General features: G+C 47.8%; 1 protein-coding gene across 1 annotated transcript; it reads right to left on the bottom strand.

Annotated features, from left to right (window-relative positions):
• Nucleotides 1-527: 527 nt before the first annotated feature.
• Nucleotides 528-1,034, bottom strand: LOC147962516 (uncharacterized). Its single transcript, XM_087538010.1, is given in 1 exon segment — nt 528-1,034. A coding segment is annotated over 1 exon segment (507 nt).
• Between the last annotated feature and the right edge of the window lie 16,826 nt (nt 1,035-17,860).

Raw genomic sequence — 17,860 nt, forward strand, 5'->3', positions numbered from 1 at the left:
CTCTCTCTCTGAAGCCGTGGCGCGAACCAATGACGGAGAAAGAAGAAGAAGAAGAAGAGGAACACGGTGGATTGCCGGCGCACGAACGCCCCGCCGCAACAACGGCGATCTTGTTTTCTCTGAGCACGAACTCAGCCCATGGCTATTACAATGTCTAAGGGGGAGTTCTTATACCTTGGGCCACGTCTGGGCACGCACCCACGCCCCAGTCCATACCGAGCGCCTGGTTCGGCCCGCTCCGCCCGCGCCCGCGGCATGCATGCACACGCCCGGGTCGTGGTGAGCCCGCCAGGACCAACTCCACGCGCCCCCTTTCTTGCCAACTAACAGCACACACACGCACGTACGGTGTAGCCACGCACGGTCACCCCCGTGCACCACACGCGCGCGCACACACACACACCTACACCGCGGTCCCGACGCGCCCGACGTGTCTAGTGCGCGCCCATACACGCACGGACGCACCAGCCGTGCCGAGCTCGTCGCCGCGGCTTATTACACACAACACTCGCGTCCTAAGCCGCGGCTCAGAGTAGGCTGCCGTCCTTGACGTCGTCGTCGATCAGCAGTGCACGTTCCCTCGCCGGCTCGTTCCGCAACTGAGGGCAATCGCGTTTGAAATGGCCGTGCTCGCCGCATTTGTAGCAGCGTCTGCGCCGGTTGCCGCCGAAGCCCGACGCCACGCTCCGCACGTTGTCGTCGTCCCGCGCACCGCCCTGCTGCCGATCCTGAGCTCGCCATTGCGCCGCCGTGTACATGAGCGGGCCGTCTGCTCGCTCGCCGCCCGCCTGCCCACGCTACCGCAGCCGCTCGTTGAACGCCTATAGACGCCCGAGCGCTTGCTCGACCGGCATTGTCGTGACGTCGCAGAACTGCTCGATCCCGGCCACCGCCGCGTACATGCGATCCGGCACAAAGTCAAGCAGTTTCTTCACTAGCGCGGCATCCTCCAGCGTCGAGCCCAGCCCCGCGAACCGCGCTGTCATCGCTCCGAGCTTGCCGGTGAAGCCATCCAGTGTGTCGCCCTCCGCCATGCGCAGGAGCTCGAACTCCCCTCGGAGAGTACCCAGCCGCGCCGCCCGCACGCGATCCGCGCCGACGAACTGCGCCTTCAGGCTCGCCCACACTTCCGCCGCCGTCTTCTTCGACGCCACCTGTAGCAACAGGTCCTCACCGAGCGCGCCCAGCAGATACGCCCGCGTCGGCTTCTCCTTCTTCGCGATCACGGTCGCCGCGGCATCCTCCGGCACCACCACTGCCTCCCACAGCCCTGGCGCATCAAGGTTTTCCTCGACCTTGATCGCCCAGGCCTTGTAGTTCTCTCCGGTGAGCAGCGGCACCGGCTGCGGCAGTGAGCTGCCCGCTCCGCCGGCGTACGGGACAATGGACATCGCCGGCGAGCTCCGATATTCCCGTGGCTCTGATGCTAATTGTTGGCGCAAAACCCTAACCCTAGCTCTCCTCTCTCTAGCACTGAGCTCTCTATCTCTGAAGCCGTGGCGCGAACCAACGAAGGAGAAAGAAGAAGAAGAGGGACACGGTGGATTGCCGGCGCACGAACGTCCCGCCTCAACAACGGCGATCTTGTTTTCCCTGAGCACGAACTCAACGCGTGGCTGTTACAATGTCTAAGGGGGAGTTCTTATACCCTGGGCCACATCTGGGCACGCACCCACGGCCCAGTCCACGCCGAGCGCCTGGTCTGGCCTCGCTCCGCCCGCGCCCGCGGCATGCACGCACATGCCCGGGTCGTGGTGAGCCCTGTTAGATTAGGAAGCGTTCCTACTCCTCGATGAGGAGCCGCGTTTGATTTATATTGATATGAGGCAAACAGCCATGCCTTGGCTTACAAGCAAGAGGAGACCGATCACATGCGATCAGGTCGTTACAAGACACCTGGATAGCTACGGGAGAGAGAGAGAGGATATGTTGGTTGAGATTACAAGTAGAGATAAACATAAATTCTAACACCCTCCCTTAATCTCAACTATCCTAGGTTCAAATTCCTCTTGAATTCTTCAAATGGTTTTGCTGGCAGTGCCTTGGTAAATCCATCATCTACTTGATCTTTGAAAGGGATGAACCGTATCTCAAGTTTCTTGTCTGCAACTCTTTCACGTACGAAGTGAAAGTCAATTTCAATATGTTTTGTTCTGGCATGAAATACAGGATTTGCAGATAAGTATGTTGCACCCAAGTTGTCACACCAAAGACATGAGATACGATTTAACTTAACTCCCAGTTCCTCAAGTAGTGACTCTAACCAAATGATTTCGGCAGTGGCATTTGCCAAAGATTTATACTTAGCCTCTGTACTTGACATTGATACTGTTGTCTGCTTTCCTGCACACCAAGAGATGAGATTGGACCCAAAAAAGACTGCAAAGCCTCCAGTTGATTTTCTGTCATCACTACAACTTGCCCAATCAGCATCAGAAAATGCATTCACAAGTGTAGAATTGGAACGTCCGAAATTAAGGTCCAAACTCACAGTGTGTTTTATATATCTCACAATCCTCTTGGCAGCTGACCAGTGTGCAGTGGTAGGAGCATGCAGATACTGACAGACTTTGTTAACAGCAAATGAGATATCTGGACGTGTAAGTGTCAAGTACTGTAATGCTCCAACAATGCTTCTATACCTCGTACTTTCTACCTCTTGAAGGGGTTCCCCTTCATAAGCTGAGAGTCTTTCTGAAGAGGACAGTGGAGTAAGTGCAGGTTTACAGTTTTTCATTCCCATGCGAATCAGAAGCTCATTGGCATATTTCTCTTAATTCAATACTATGCCATCCTGAGTTTTCTTAACCTCAATACCTAGAAAGAAGTGTAGATCTCCTAGATCCTTCAAGGCAAACTCTGAGCTCAAGTCATGTAGAAGAGCATCAGTAGCATCTTGTGATGAACTTGCAATAATAATATCATCAACGTAGATAAGCACAAAAATGACTACTTTTGCCTTGTTGTAAATGAACAATGATGTATCAGCCCTTGATGCAAAGAAACCAAGACATCTTAATTGAGTGCTCAACCTAGAGTACCATGCTCTAGGTGCCTGTTTTAACCCATAAAGTGACTTGTCAAGTTTGCATACATAATGTGGTGTTTTCTTACTCACATACCCAGGTGGTTGTCTCATGTAAACTTCCTCTTCCAGAACACCATGCAAAAACGCATTCTGTACATCCAGCTGACTCAAACTCCACCCCCTTATGTAAACTTCCTCTTCCAGAACACCATGCAAAAACGCATTTTGTACATCCAGGGTCTGCGGATGCAGGAGATCCCGCCACGCCTGGTGCATGCATGCAGGGGGACAGCGACGTGGAGCACGAGGGGGATGCGGCCCCGCCTGCTGATGATGTGGAGGCGCGGGGCTGGCTGGACGAGGCAGGGGACCGTGGCATGAAGCACGAGGAGGATGCAGCCCCGCCTGCTGGTGACGTGGAGGCGCGGGGCTGGCTGATCGAGGGAGTGTGCCCGCGCCTGCTGAACCCATGATCCAAGGACGATTGCGTCCCAAGATCCAAGGCCAACGGCCGCACAGGAGTTGCTGGTGCCGCCGGATCAGCTCTGTTTTCAGCGTCGTTTTCGTCTTCTTGCAGCACATGAAATATCCCTTCGTTTTGATTATTCTGAACACCATTTTGAGCGCCGTTTTCGTTGCCAACCTGCATAGGGACAAGAGCAGAACTGGTGCTATCAATATTATCATCATTTTGGTCAGTGCAATTGTCTCCCCCTTGATCAAAACTCCGGAGATTTTCAGGAAGGAGAAGAATTTCTTTTCGAAGGACGGCACCGGCGTTGGGATGTAGAGATGCAAACAGAAAGATGGACTCATCGAATACAACATCTCTGGATATATAGATTCTTCCTGTAGGGACATCCAAGCACTTGACTCCTTTGTGCATGGGACTATATCCTAAGAACACACATCTCTTTCAACTAAAAGCAAGTTTATGTGTATTGTAGGGCCGAAGATTCGGCCAACATGCACAACCAAAGATGCGAAGAGATGTGTAATCTGGTGTTATACCAACGATTCGTGTGATGGGTGTTTCAAGTTTGATGACCTTACTAGGAAGCAGGTTGATAAGGTATGTAGCAGTTAAAAAAGCTTCATCCCAGAACTTAAGTGGCATGGATGCATTAGCTAGTAATGCAAGCCCTACATCAACAATGTGACGGTGCTTTCTTTCAGCAGACCCGTTTTGTTGGTGAGCATGAGGGCAAGAAACATGATGAGAAATGCCAAGTTTTTGAAAGAATGAGTTGAGTTTCTCATACTCACCTCCCCAGTCTGTTTGCATGGCAATAATTTTAGAGTTTAGTTTGCGTTCAACAAGATTTTGTAAGTTGATGAAAACTTGGAATACATCAGATCTTTTCTTTAACAAGTAAATCCAAGTACATTTACTATAGTCATCAATGAAGCTTACATAATAGGAAAATCTTCCAACGGAAATGGGGGCTGGCCCCCATACATATGAGAATATGAGTTGCAATGGTGCAGTGGACACACCGGTAGAGATAGGGTAAGGTAATTGATGACTTTTTGCTTGTTGACACGGATCACAAACTGACTCAACACTAGGCTCATAAGAGAGCTTATTCTTGCTAAGGACGTATCTAACAATTACTGAGGACGGATGACCCAAGCGACTGTGCCACTTTGCTGAGGATGGCTTGGTGACGAGATACGCTTGTTTATTTGAGGCTGATGATGATGATGATATGAGTGGGTAGAGACCTCCCACACACCATCCTCTAAGAATGATTCTCTGTGTGACCAGATCCTTAACCAAGAAAAAATAGGGATGAAACTCTATGAGAACATGATTATCACGAGTGAATCAATGAACAGAAATAAGACTTTTTGTTGTTTCAAAAACATGTAGAATATTTTTCAGATGCAAATTTTTTATGGGTTTTTAACAATTGAACTACCAATATGTGTTATTGCCATACCAGAACCGCTTGCCGTGTGGATTTGATCGCCTCCGTTGTACTTCTCCCACATTGTCAGCTGATCAAGTTCTCCTGTGATGTGATTGGTGGCTCATGTGTCGGCATACCAATTGGTATCTGCGCCGTAGGTGGCTGCATGCGTCGCCTTCTCTTCTGGTTCTCCATCTTCATAGCGCCACCAGCAGAGCCGCGCCCCCCTGGATGATATTTGAGGCATATCTAGCACTCAGGGTTGTCGCGCTACTGCTGATCACACACCTATTGCGGTTGGTTTTGTCGCTGGCGCCCTCTGTAGCCGTTTCCGCTGCGAGCAGGAGAGGGCTGTCGATCTCCACTGTCGCGCCCCCTTGTGCCACGCCCGCGGTAGGGTTTCCCGCGACCTTGGCCGCAACCTCTGTAGGCTGCATTTGCAGACGTGTGGAAGCCACCAGAAGACGCATCGCCCAACATCTCCATTCTCTGGTCGAAAGCAGAGATTTGGGCAAAGAGATCGTCGGCGGTGATCGTGTTATTGATGGCGCCGATCGCTGCGACCACGGGATCGTAGTCACGGTCCAGCCCTGTCAAGATGTAGTCCACCATCTCCGGGTCACAAACCGGACGGCCAGCGGCTGCTAGCTCATCGCCGAGACTCTTCATCTTGGCCATAAAGGCAGAGCTCGACATGTTGCCCTTTTTAGTGTTGGTGATCGCAATTCTCAGATTTGTAATCCGAGACTGCGATTGGGAGGCGAAGATGGCTATCATCATTGTCCACAACTCGAAGGTGGAATCCTTCCCGATGACCTGTGCAAGTATCTCTGGAGTCATGGAGTTCAGTAAATATGAGAGCACATGTTGATCTTTGGCAATCCAGGCCGCATATAGCGGGTTCGGCGCCATGGCCGTGGTCTTGTCCGCCTGCGTGGTCTCCACCATTTTGGGCGGAGCTGCGTCGCTGTTGTCCAGCAAACCAGTCACCTGCGCGCCTTGCAGGGATGGTAGGACTTGTGCCTTTCAGAGGATGAAGTTTCCTCTTGCAAGCTTTTCAGTCGGCGGTGACCCGAGGTTGAGGGCGACGGACGACGAGGAAGACATGGCGACGGCGGTGGCGATTGTGGTTTGTGGTTTTGTTGTGGCTAGATGTGTAGGGAAGAGGCGGCTCTGATGACCATGTTAGATTGGGAAGCGTTCCTACTCCTCGATGAGGAGCCGTGTTTGATTTATATTGATACGAGGCGAACAGCCATGCCTTTGCTTACAAGCAAGAGGAAACTGATCACATGCGATCAGATTGTTAGAAGAAGATCTCCTGGATAGCTACGGGAGAGAGAATATATGTTGGTTGAGATTACAAGTAGAGATAAACATAAATTCTAACAAGCCAACTAACAGCGCACACACACACGTATGGTGTAGCCGCGCACGGTCACCCCGTGCACCACACGCATGCGCGCGCGCACACACACACACACACACACCTATACCGCGGTCCTGACGCGTCCGACGTGTCCAGTGTGCACCCATACACGCACCAGCCATGCCGAGCTCGTCGCCGCGGCTTATTACACACAACACTCCACCATGGTCTCCATCTTCTTTAGCTGTGAGTATGTATGGGATCTCCCCGGGGTACTGCGAGTGATCGGCCGATGGAGGTAGTTACCTCTGTGCGTATATATATGTACACATCATCGTGTCAAAGAAGATAACGATGGATTCCATATCGCATGCGTTTCTCCCTAGCAATCCTATCTCTTCACGATTAGAACTTTGTATAGATTCTGTAGCTAGCTTGTTTAAACCGTGATCAGATCTAGAGATTAGTTCAGATGTACTTGGGTATATACACCACTCATGCAATGGAGTACAATGCGCTGAGCAATTCCCAGAGTATCAGTTTTGAGTTTTGACTCGATCCAATAATCCTAAACAACCTTACGCTACTCATTCTCCCCCCACCATGTCGATCTCCAGCGGCACCTCCCTCTCAGGGCGTGCTTGACTTCTCTAAACATAACCTTCTGGACCCTAACTATCTGATCTCACGTTCCAATTGTGCTAAGCCAATTTTCTCATCTGGCAGAGGCACTTCAACATCACCTTCCGCAAGCTTGGCCTCACTGATCACATCAATGGCCTCGTTGGCGCCGAGATGATTTTAGGTGACGTTGAGTGAACGCAGATCGATCAAGTGTCTAGCTCCACCCATCAGTCTCCAAGGACCTGCAGACTCCACCGAGTAATCATGGACGCCGATCAACAACCTCTTCCTCAACAACTGTCTCCAGCTCCAAATCTCAGCCATGTCCGGATTCTACAACCGTCAGCAGTGTGGTCTCTCTGCAGTAGTGGCAGCAGGAATCACCTCCTTATACTTATTATTTTTGTCATGAATACCAGCAATATACAACAAACTATAGCTACAGTATACACACACATCAGCAAATCTTTGGTATTCATCTCAAATTCTCGATACCAAGGAATACCCCTAGTGCAGCCCCTACCTCTCTGTCATGGTGTTCCAGCCAGCTCGACCGCATTGCCGACACGCTACAGCAACCAAGAGATGCTCCTCTTCTTTATCAATGGGTTGAACGATGAGTTCGATCATTGCTTCGACGCTCTCACCAATAATCCGGCCAGCCTCACCTTCGCACGAACTCGCTCGGTTCTTCCAAAGAGTCTGGGGCAGGGGGTAAAACACTTCGTATGGAAATTGCTTCATGGAGTTCTTCCATGTTATGGTGTTCTTGCTGGTCGACATATCCCCATATCACCACAGTATCCCCGGTGCTCAATTAATGCAGAAGATGTGCAACACACACTCTTTGGCTCCCGTAAGATAAAGAAAGTTTGGAAATGCTTAGGCCTCTTGGACACTGTGAAGAATTCTACGACATAAGATAGATTTGGCGCCATCACATTGGAGATACTGCTCAAACTTACAGAGACAGTCGATGGTCTCCTGGTGGCAGAACTGGCAACAGTTGTAACATGGTTTCTATGGTGGCAGCGAGGCCGGCTTGTGAAAGGAGTGGACAACCAAGGCCTAGATAAACGGCGATGTCAATTAAAGTCCTTGCAACAAACTATATCTGATCTTTGATGCCCAGGTTGCCAGCGAGGAGTGGTAATCATATGTGGAAAAAAAAAACTCATGGTGCAGTGAAGGTAAACGTACGTCGATGCATCTTTTCATGCAGACACACTGTCGGGAGCTAGTGGTGCAGTTTTACGTGATGACTCTGGTGATTTCATGGCTGCGGCATCCTGGTTCTTCTCGCATGTTCGTGATGTTGATGTTGCAGCAATCACATGTATGTTCCTTCTGGCAAGTATGGGATGCAATTCAGCACAGTGGAACCGGATAGCTCCTTTGCAGTTGATTCAGTTAATTTGTTGGATGAATATTTGGGACCTGATGCAGCTATCTCTTGATTTCTCAATGTTATCCTTCAAACATGAGACCTTTTACGGTACATCAGATAGATATTGACCATCCAATTTTGCTGATCTAAAGGTTAATATTAATGATTACTCTATGTACTGTGATGTTGGATGCTTGGTTCGTTGCTTTATTTATAAAGCGGGGGGAAACCCTTTTTCGTTAAAGGTTAATATTAATCTATACTACTAGACTTGACGTGTAGCATTTGTTTCAAAAAGGGCACAACCGGAAGAGTCTAATTTCATCGAGATGGGAACCAGCAGAGTTGGCCGGCAAGAGGGCAGCAGATCGACAAGACAGAGGAATTTTCGAGGTTTGTACGCCTCTCGCGTTGGCCCGCCATGCCGCGGGCCGCTGCAAAAAAATTGCTGACGAGGTTGAGCCTGCAGCCCTGCACAAGTATGAGCGCTCTGGTACATGGATCACCAACCCTCCCAGCTAACTGCCCGGCCTGCAAGTTGCGTCGCCCTGCTCCCACGCAGAAGAAAAGATGGCTGGATTGGCTCGGCCTCACTGTCCCAAAAATTGAAGCACAGCCGACCAGGGAGGCATGGGCTAGCTCATGTGGGTGACTGGGGTACTCAGCTAGCTGGGGTATGATTTGTTCGGATTTCGTGTTTCTAAAATTGAAGCGCAGCTGGCCATGAAAGCATGAACCAGCTCATGAGCATGGCCGGGCAAGCTGCAAGTAGGTGCTAGTTACCTAACCTAGCTCATGGCTGTGATGAGGAGCAGCACAGCGGGAGGCGAGGGGCATGGACACTGGTACGTCTGTGGCTGTACTGGGACGAGTGACGGCGGCGGCGAACGGCAAGGGCTGCAGGGAAGGAAAACGCTGATTGAAAGGAAATTCAGTTGACTAAAATGCCCTTTACATCCACCGTTGGATTAGATTAATAATACACACTAAAAGCAGTAGCATAATGTACTGTAAAATTTCTCTCAAACATTGTTTCAGAGAAGCGAATCAGGTGGCTGGCGAGTTAGCAAGACACTCCTTTACTACTAGATCTCCTCGTTCTTGGGATGCTGTTAGCTGTGATTTTATTACTCATTTCCTTGTAAATGATAATGACCATTCTATGAGAAATAAAGTCTAGTTACCATCAAAAAATAACTTGACACATTCCAATTAGGGGTTCTGAACCAATTTGTTGACCTACATCCGAGTTCTATCTCTCGAGTAATCAATTGAGCCATGTACCTTTCGCGGGATCCATCCAGCAGCTAGCCTGCTTAGCATGTGCAGGTTCGTACTTGAATGTGTTGCCAGCGCTCAAGCACGTGCCAGCCATCACACGCTGGCAATTCGGGCCTCACCTGCGTCCTCCTGCAGTGCCACATGACATTAGGCACGCGCGTGCTGCTCATTTCCATGGTAACTGCCCTAGCTACCCAGCCACATACATATCTCACGAGCACACACACAATCATGTTTAGTTGAGAGTACATCTCACGAGCCAACACCGTCCATTGATCCGCATGCAGCTGGTGTCACGGTGCGTGATACCCTTGTTCCCCTCGGCCTCATGCTTTAGCAAGGAGTCTTTGTATTGATATGTGTACACGAACGTGCTTCTAGTTCCATTTTCCTCTTCTGCCCCACAAAGTTAATTTCCTGCCTCTCAATATTTGTGCTCAAATGGAACTCACTCTTTACCCTCTCATTATTAAATCTTTAGGAGGCTCAGTGATTTCAGGTCGTGGATGTGTATATATTGGTGCGAAAGTGTGCATGGTACTGAGGTGAGACTAATAAGATCTGCCAACCATTAATTCTACACACAAACATGTGCTGGCTGAATTAGATCGTAGCCTTCCTGACTGATGTTAGGTTGCGAGTTTGATCCCTCGCACCGGCAATTATTTTTTAACGCCTCTCCTGCATGACATGGGCCTGGGCTGCCACTAGTCGGGCCGACTGCTACCACATGGGTGGATTAAACGGTGGGGGTGTGCAGGCCCAAGAGGGCGACGGGTAGCAACCCGATACGATAACTGTGGATTGAGTTTTCAAAATATCAAGGATTTTTCTGCAAAAACGCACGAGGGACCAAGAATATTAATTTCCTTTATTAGTAGGTATAGAGGTATAGATATAGATAGATATAGATATATGTGGTTTAAATCCAGTACGTGTTCTTCCCTCACAAAAAATACCGCTAAGATGGTTAGGGGCTCTACAGCCTGTTTTCAGTGATTACTGATCAATTTATGTTCGCTTGAGGGTGCTAGCTTTGTCATCACCAGTTATGTTTCTTAGAATAATAAATTTAATTTCTGTGCCACCTGTTTCGTTCATTTTGTTCTTCTTCTTTTGAAATGGGTACACTGGAATGAAACGACTATGAAACTAATATGGACCATATTGACATTCATCTGCATCTGACTGCCCTGGTTGGTGCCTCCCCACTGCTAGCTGTCGCACCATCCTCTGACTGTGGTTAGCAAGGAACTATTAAAATACCGTACAAGGACTTGATCCAGTCAAACAAATATACGCAGGACGATCGGTGGCTTAGATGGCTTCTATGATCTGTTAAAAAATTATGCAGACAAGACTGGAGGCACGTCTGAAAAGATACAACTTTATTTGCTTCACATAGCCAAGGGGTGGTGTGGCCTCAAATTGTATGACTTCGTTGGTCTGGACGAAGTTTTTTTTTAACACTAGCATATAGTCTTCATCTGGGTTTATAAGTCAGAATGAAATGAGCTTCAAATATCAGTTGCATAGATCAAGGGTGTAGCTGGGAAGTCGCCACTTTTACATGGCATAATTTTTTAAAGAAAAGTACACTAAATAAAAATGTGTCGCGTATAACTTCTTCCATATGTTAACATACCAAAGACATTAGAAAATGATGAATAAAATTTACAATAAATCTTGGTCATTATAAAAAACAAATTTAGAAATTGATACAAAGGCAATGGGGCTACCGACGACTTTCTGCTTGCTGCAGTCAGTAGACAAGACGAGCGATTGGACAAAGATCACTGCATAAGGTGTGGCCACTAGCAGGCATCTGATGCCCTCAACCTTGTCAGCATTTTGATCATGCACTAGCTCTACATGTTTTTGGCCATCGGATCTCCGTTTCAAAGCTACTAGGGGCGGATATTTTATAGTCACTTCTCCCGTAGCAAAACTGGAGGCACCCAGCTGACAAGGTTAGTAAGCTTCGACGACCCAATTGTGCCTCTCATGCGGTTGCGACCAAACATTCTTCCCTTTATCTCCATGCTTGTGCGTATTGAGACTTTCTCATGGTGGGTAGTATCTAGTATCTTGCATACCAAACTAGTGTATGATATTAACTTTATAGTGCATAGTACCATACTAGGTTGGTATTTTAAAGGACCACATTTATTACTTTCTATGAGTCATACTAACATCTCATTGGTTATGATGCAGTATCACCATATGATACTAGTACCACCTTCTGTTTACTCATTTATGTTATGTTGTGTCATCAGTAGGCCTATTTGGCATTACATGTGACTGCATGAGACTACACTATGAGGCTGCTCGTAGTGAGAAGTATCATGATACTAGGCATGCATATAATACTAGTGTATGATACTAGGAGAAAATCTTATACGAGCGGGTTGTTCGCTCTGGATGAAATGACCCTCTTCATCGGATGACACATGGACTTACATATCTCAAAGCAATCAACCCACTAGCATCTTGCCCACAAGATCACTGCTGGACCTTTCAACCAATCATTCCTGGGTTGCACTGACGAAGGAAACAACACCAGAGAAATGTGGCTGTTGAGGTCTTCCACGAAGATAAGGGTTGCCACAATGACCACACAAGGCCGCACCCGTGGAATAATCACTAACTTCATATCGTTGTTATCTGCTTCAACACATATATAACGGTGAACAATTAGGTAGCAGAGAGGTCCATATCATCCTCAGCTCTGACTAATCCCCATCTACATCGTGATGGATCACCATTTGTTGGTAGATAAAAATGCTTTATGTATATCCTAATGCTCCCCTGACATGGTTATTAGTTGACATCCGCCCTTAGTTGAATTATAGATTAAGCTTCTGACTAAATACAACGAGACTATGTACTTTCTTAGGTCTTCTTAGTTAGCACCTCTTGACTCTTCTTCCTGCCCCTCCCTTCTTAATTAATTACGTGATATAGTATACCTAAGAAAGTGATCCTCATTAATTTATTTATCTCAACATGAACGCATGCCACCTCGTCGTACAATCTTGATACGATAAGGCCCACCACAATTATACATATACTAAACCTGGCCAGGTTTAGTTTACCATGTTTTTTTTACTTTTTCTTATTAGTGAAAATGAGACCAATCAGAAAGCGCCACGTTAATTATTGGGGGATCCAGCGGGGTAGATGTTCGTGGTGGTCGTGTAGCAATTCTGGGCAGAATTCTTGATTCTGTTTGCTATTGGCTTGCATGTGCGGTAGTTCTCATTGGCACGCATGCATGATCTGCATCCAGTAGCTGATTTGACTACGTCGCTTTTGGCGCTTTCTGGATGGCTGTGCATTCTTCTTCTTTGGTTGCCGCTTTGCTTTCTCTTTCTTCAATGTGTTTTGTTTCTTTCCGTTTGTACGCGTCCGGGATTATTTTGTCTCGCGGGTTCTGTTCCTGCCATGCGGGAATGCCACGTTGCATGCTGTTTCGGTTTTGGATTTCTCCTAGGGCATGTGCGCTGTTCTCATGACGGTTGCAGCTTGGGTCGTGCTTTCCTGCCGTGGGCCTGTGGCGTTTAGTCGGTTGCCGCTTTTGTCGGTCTCTCTAGCAGTTTCTTCGTTTCGCCCGTGTTGCCTTGCTCAATCTCTCCAGATATTTCTGTCGAGAAGTATCGAGTCCAAACTCCGCCACCGCTTCGCCGCCCATTGCGCATATAAAAGGACCCCCGGCGGGCTCTAGCCTCATCTTCTTCCCATCCCCATCTGGCCATCTCCTCTTCGCGGAAGCCATGCGGAGGCAACGAGACTGCGGAGGAGCACCGCTGCGGCGCCGTCCCGCTTCTGCCGTCGCGGCCATCTCCACGACGCTGTGGCAAACCTCCTCTCGGAGCTCCACGTTGAAGGCCGGGCCGAGCTGCCGCTGCCTGGGTCCCCCGTGTGCGCCGCCCGCATCCTGTTCACTGCTGCAGTGCTGCCATCGGCGTGCTTCGCGCTACCCTCCACCACACTCCCGGTTGGCACCGTGCCGCCAACGATGATCCCATGGTGATGACGACATGCAGCCTATCCCTGCTGCGCTGGAGGTCGTCCATCCTCCACCCTCTACCGGGGACGAGGTACGCCGCGGTGCATTCATCCATGCTTTCACCCCTTCCGACCCATCTCGGACGGCGCCGCGCTGTGGTACCAGCCAGTCGCGACGAGACCGGTAACGCCTCCGCGTGCGGGCAGCCCACTTTCAAGGCCCGGTTGCAGTTCGCCGCATGGCGCCATCACCGAGCGTACGTGCTCTCCGTCAACAAGAGCACGGACCACAGCACGTACACTATGCCGCTGCTCTCTTTGTCCTTCAAGATTAGCTGCATGATTATCCGGCAAAAACGAGTCATGTACTCACGGGCTGCACTGATCTGAAGGACAGACTGTCGTTTGCGGGCCGTGTGCTGTTTGCTAGCTGCTTCCACCAGGTGTGAGAGATCAATAGAGATCGAGACGGCGTACAGCAATCAAAATAAATTCGGTTCTCTCTCTCTCTCTCTCTCTCTCTCTCTCTCTCCCCTTTTGCTTTTTGATGTATTTCTTTGGTACGTGTTTCATGCATGCAGCTCAGCTGACGTGCTACTCTGTTTGAGTTCTCTTCTGTTTGAAGTATGAGAGAAATCAAATTTCTATGTATAGTGAGCCTTCCAATTTGCACTAATTATTTATGCATCTTTTGATGTACTTGAGGTGCAGGAATCTACAAGCAAGTTTGATAATGCATCGTATGTAGTTCATACTATAGAATCTCTAAAAAGGCTTATATTTATGAACGGATGGAGTATTAGTTCATAACATGCGGAGCTCAATCTATAAACCAAGTGTGGACATCATACTACATTTAGTGTTTAAGGTTTTTGCAGATTGAGCTTTTGTGGTTTCATGGATTTTCACTATTTTGAAGATGTGGTGACCGCAGGCACAACCACACAATCGTATTATTATTTTAGTATTTTTTGTCTGAAGGAATGAAAATAGAAATGCAAAGAATGTTTCTGCATATATTTTTTGGAAGATGATTTAGGCTATCTATCCTCATCTGATGAGCATGAGATCTTTGATTGAACTACGCGGACATATATTACGGATAGGTTGGTGCTCTTTTTCTCTGCATTTTTTGTGGCTCTTTATATTGTTTTTTGTATTAAGCTGACAGACACAGCTCTGTTAAGCTACTTTAGGGCATGACTGTGCGTGGTCAGTTGCCTGGGGTTCATTCAGGGCGGCGTGTTTGCTCTGCGGCTCGCCGGCCGCTCCGTTCTTGCCGACCTGGTGGGTTTACTTATCCTTGTGTACTTGCAGTAGAGTGTGGTCATCTTATTTGGTTATTTGATTTCGTAGGTGGCCAGCGTTTCGACTCGGATCAGTTTCTAAGTGGAGATCTTGATAGCCGCTGTCGAGAGATTTCGTTAGGGAAGCGGCATGTTGATTGCACTGTTGGTAAGTGCGTTGGGTTCTTGCTACATATGGGAGTGTCTCCGGTTGTTTCTGTGCGTTTCTTCCTGCTGTTTTGAATATTGTGGCTAACTTCTTTCTTTTTGTAGGTTCGATCATTACTGCTGGTTCTTCCACGTTTGATGGCCTTGTGTCTGCTGCTCGGCCCGCCATTACGCGAACTGGTGAGTTCTTGCTTCTTTTCTCTGCTTATTTTCTGTCCATTGTGTTGTCTCTCTTGGCCAGCGCTTCTGCGGCCTCTTCTACTGGTTGTACATGTCATTGCTGGCCCAGTCGATGTTCAGAAGACACCAGCGTGCAGACCCCACCGCATGACACGCCCGCATGCACGGTCAAATGATGCAGCGCATCAACAATTACTCGAAAGGAAGCATGCAGCGCATCGACATCTACTCGAATGGAAGCACACCGCGGCATGCAGTGCTCGCCTGCACTTCAACGAAAATACACCGAGGCATGCAGTGCATACATGGACTCGAACGGAAGTACACGGAGGCATGCAGTGCACGCATGCACTCCAACAGAAGTACACCGAGGCATGCAGTTCAATGAAAATATGCCTGACGCATGTGCGCATGCAATCCAATAAAAATACGCCGTAGTGCATGCATGCAATCCAATGAAAACACGCGGAGGCGTGCACTCCAGTAATGCTAGCCCTTTACAGGGTTATTACGGAGTTGACCCAGTTGGCAGATTATGGTTGGCGATTTTAAAAAAATTGGCCACACATATCCTTGATTGGTTTTCATTTTTCTTTCCTTGTGAGCTGTTTGGGTGGGTATTTGTGTCTGGTCCATCTGATGTGCTCATTTGTTTTTCGATTTAGCTGTTCAGGCATATGAGCTTCGGTCGGTTTCTAATGTGGTGTGTCCAATACTTTCTTGCAGCTTCATCGGTCGTGCAGATGGTTGACAGGTCAATTGGTCGCCCTTCTGCTCTTCCTGCCGGTGTCCATTTTGACCGTTATTTAGTTGGTGCTCCGTCTGTGGTTAACCGTCCAAGAGTGGTGCCTTTCCGTGTGGCTGGTGCCTTTGGTCGGCCTACTCCTCTTGGTAAGTTCAACTTTTTTACTGTGCCTGTGCAGCTGCTGCTACTGATAATTTCCTTCTGTATCTGATTCTATATTGTATACATGGTTGGTATTTGAGTGATGCCTACTCGGTCCATCTTTCCTTTTATCTCCATGTAGAACCAGGTGAAAGTAGCGTGCAGAAAATGAATGCCATTTGGCGGCCTCAACTAAGGGCCATCTTTCCTGGCTTTTTTGGGCTTCCAAAATAAGCTACCCCCTACCCAGCTTATTCTAGAAGCCAAACCATTTTTTTTCTTTTGAAAGCCTATTAGTCAAGTCTTAACTATTAGGGTTCTAAAAAAATAATTTTGGTTGGGCTTTTAGAATAAACTGTGTAGGGGTAGCTTATTTCAGCTTATTCTAGAAGATAGCAAAAGAACTGGCCCTAAGCGCAGCGGTGACTCACTTACCTGTACATGCTCTATATATGACCGGTTGTACACTCACGCGCAAGATCAGCTCAGTATACCACAATGGACGAAGCTTACCGCCCCAAATAGCATCCTCCGTAGCAAAACAAATTAAGAAGAAGGGCAAACATCCATCCCTAAATTTTGATCATGGGAGCGGAAGCAGCTCGGTAAGCTCTTGGCTTCACCTAACTTTTTGTCTTCGTTTATCCCTTGCAAGTAAGCAACTTATTATATTACAAATACTCCCATGCAGGAGGAGAATCTTATAGTATACATTCCAAGACGACCAATACTTGAAACAGTGAGTGAACAGTTGGCCTAAAAGTACAAGGCAACACCTGTTGGTATGTTCATGAAGGTATGATACAAGCGTCCGTATTAATTGCTCTGCCACGACAGAGATATGGTTTCAGAGAATCCTCCATTACATATGAAGGAGAGGCAGCTAATACAGAAGATGAAGCAATGGAAAAGGCAGCTCAGGTGGCCTTACAATGCATCTGTGCAGACTATAATATTTCTATCAAGTCCATAATTACTACTCCTATGCCCTTGAAGTCACAAAGGAAAGGTTGTTTACAGCAAGAGAGAAGGCTCAAACAAAGCAATGGTGGTTCAACATGGCCTGCCAGCAAGTAACTGCACAGCAAAACGAAACTACAAGACAAACAGTGATTCTGGCAAAGATATGCAACAGCTTCTTCGATATATTACCACTTCACATGTATCCCCAGTGCCTAGACAGCGATGATCCCATTATCACATACATAGGCGCGCACCCTCCCGTCGGACGTGTGCAGGAATCTGCAAAATCAATTTATCACTTTATCACAGGCACCAATCCTGCAGGAGGGTATACTAGGATGATCTAATCCACCAGCAACTACTTCTAGCTCATTTATGTAGTGTGTTTGTGTTTCTATATACAGTTCTCTGCCTACAGTGAACTGTATGTAGTGTAAATAGTTTGTTTGCCTTAGAAGTGTGCCACTTTTAATTTGTATCTTTGTATCCCTACATTTGAATTTTTTAATAGCTTCTTATGCTCGGTTTCTTTAATGTCTCTATACATTGTTCTGAGATTAAATGAGCATGCACTGATCCACTCTTGAATCAATAGATTGCACATTTGCGAGTGATCATCGAGCGCGGCGGCAGGCTAGTATGTAACCATGTCTTGAAAAAGACCCACCACCACATGCAACCATGCTTCTATTTTTCTTTCTATTATTCTACGTGCATTCAATAAATATTTTATAACTACACATAGGGCATATGTACTTTTACTATTG

The sequence above is a fragment of the Triticum urartu genome, chromosome 7A (assembly GCF_056163025.1).
Source record: "Triticum urartu cultivar PI428250 chromosome 7A, HENAU_Tu73, whole genome shotgun sequence".
Taxonomy (NCBI): Eukaryota; Viridiplantae; Streptophyta; class Magnoliopsida; order Poales; family Poaceae; genus Triticum; species Triticum urartu.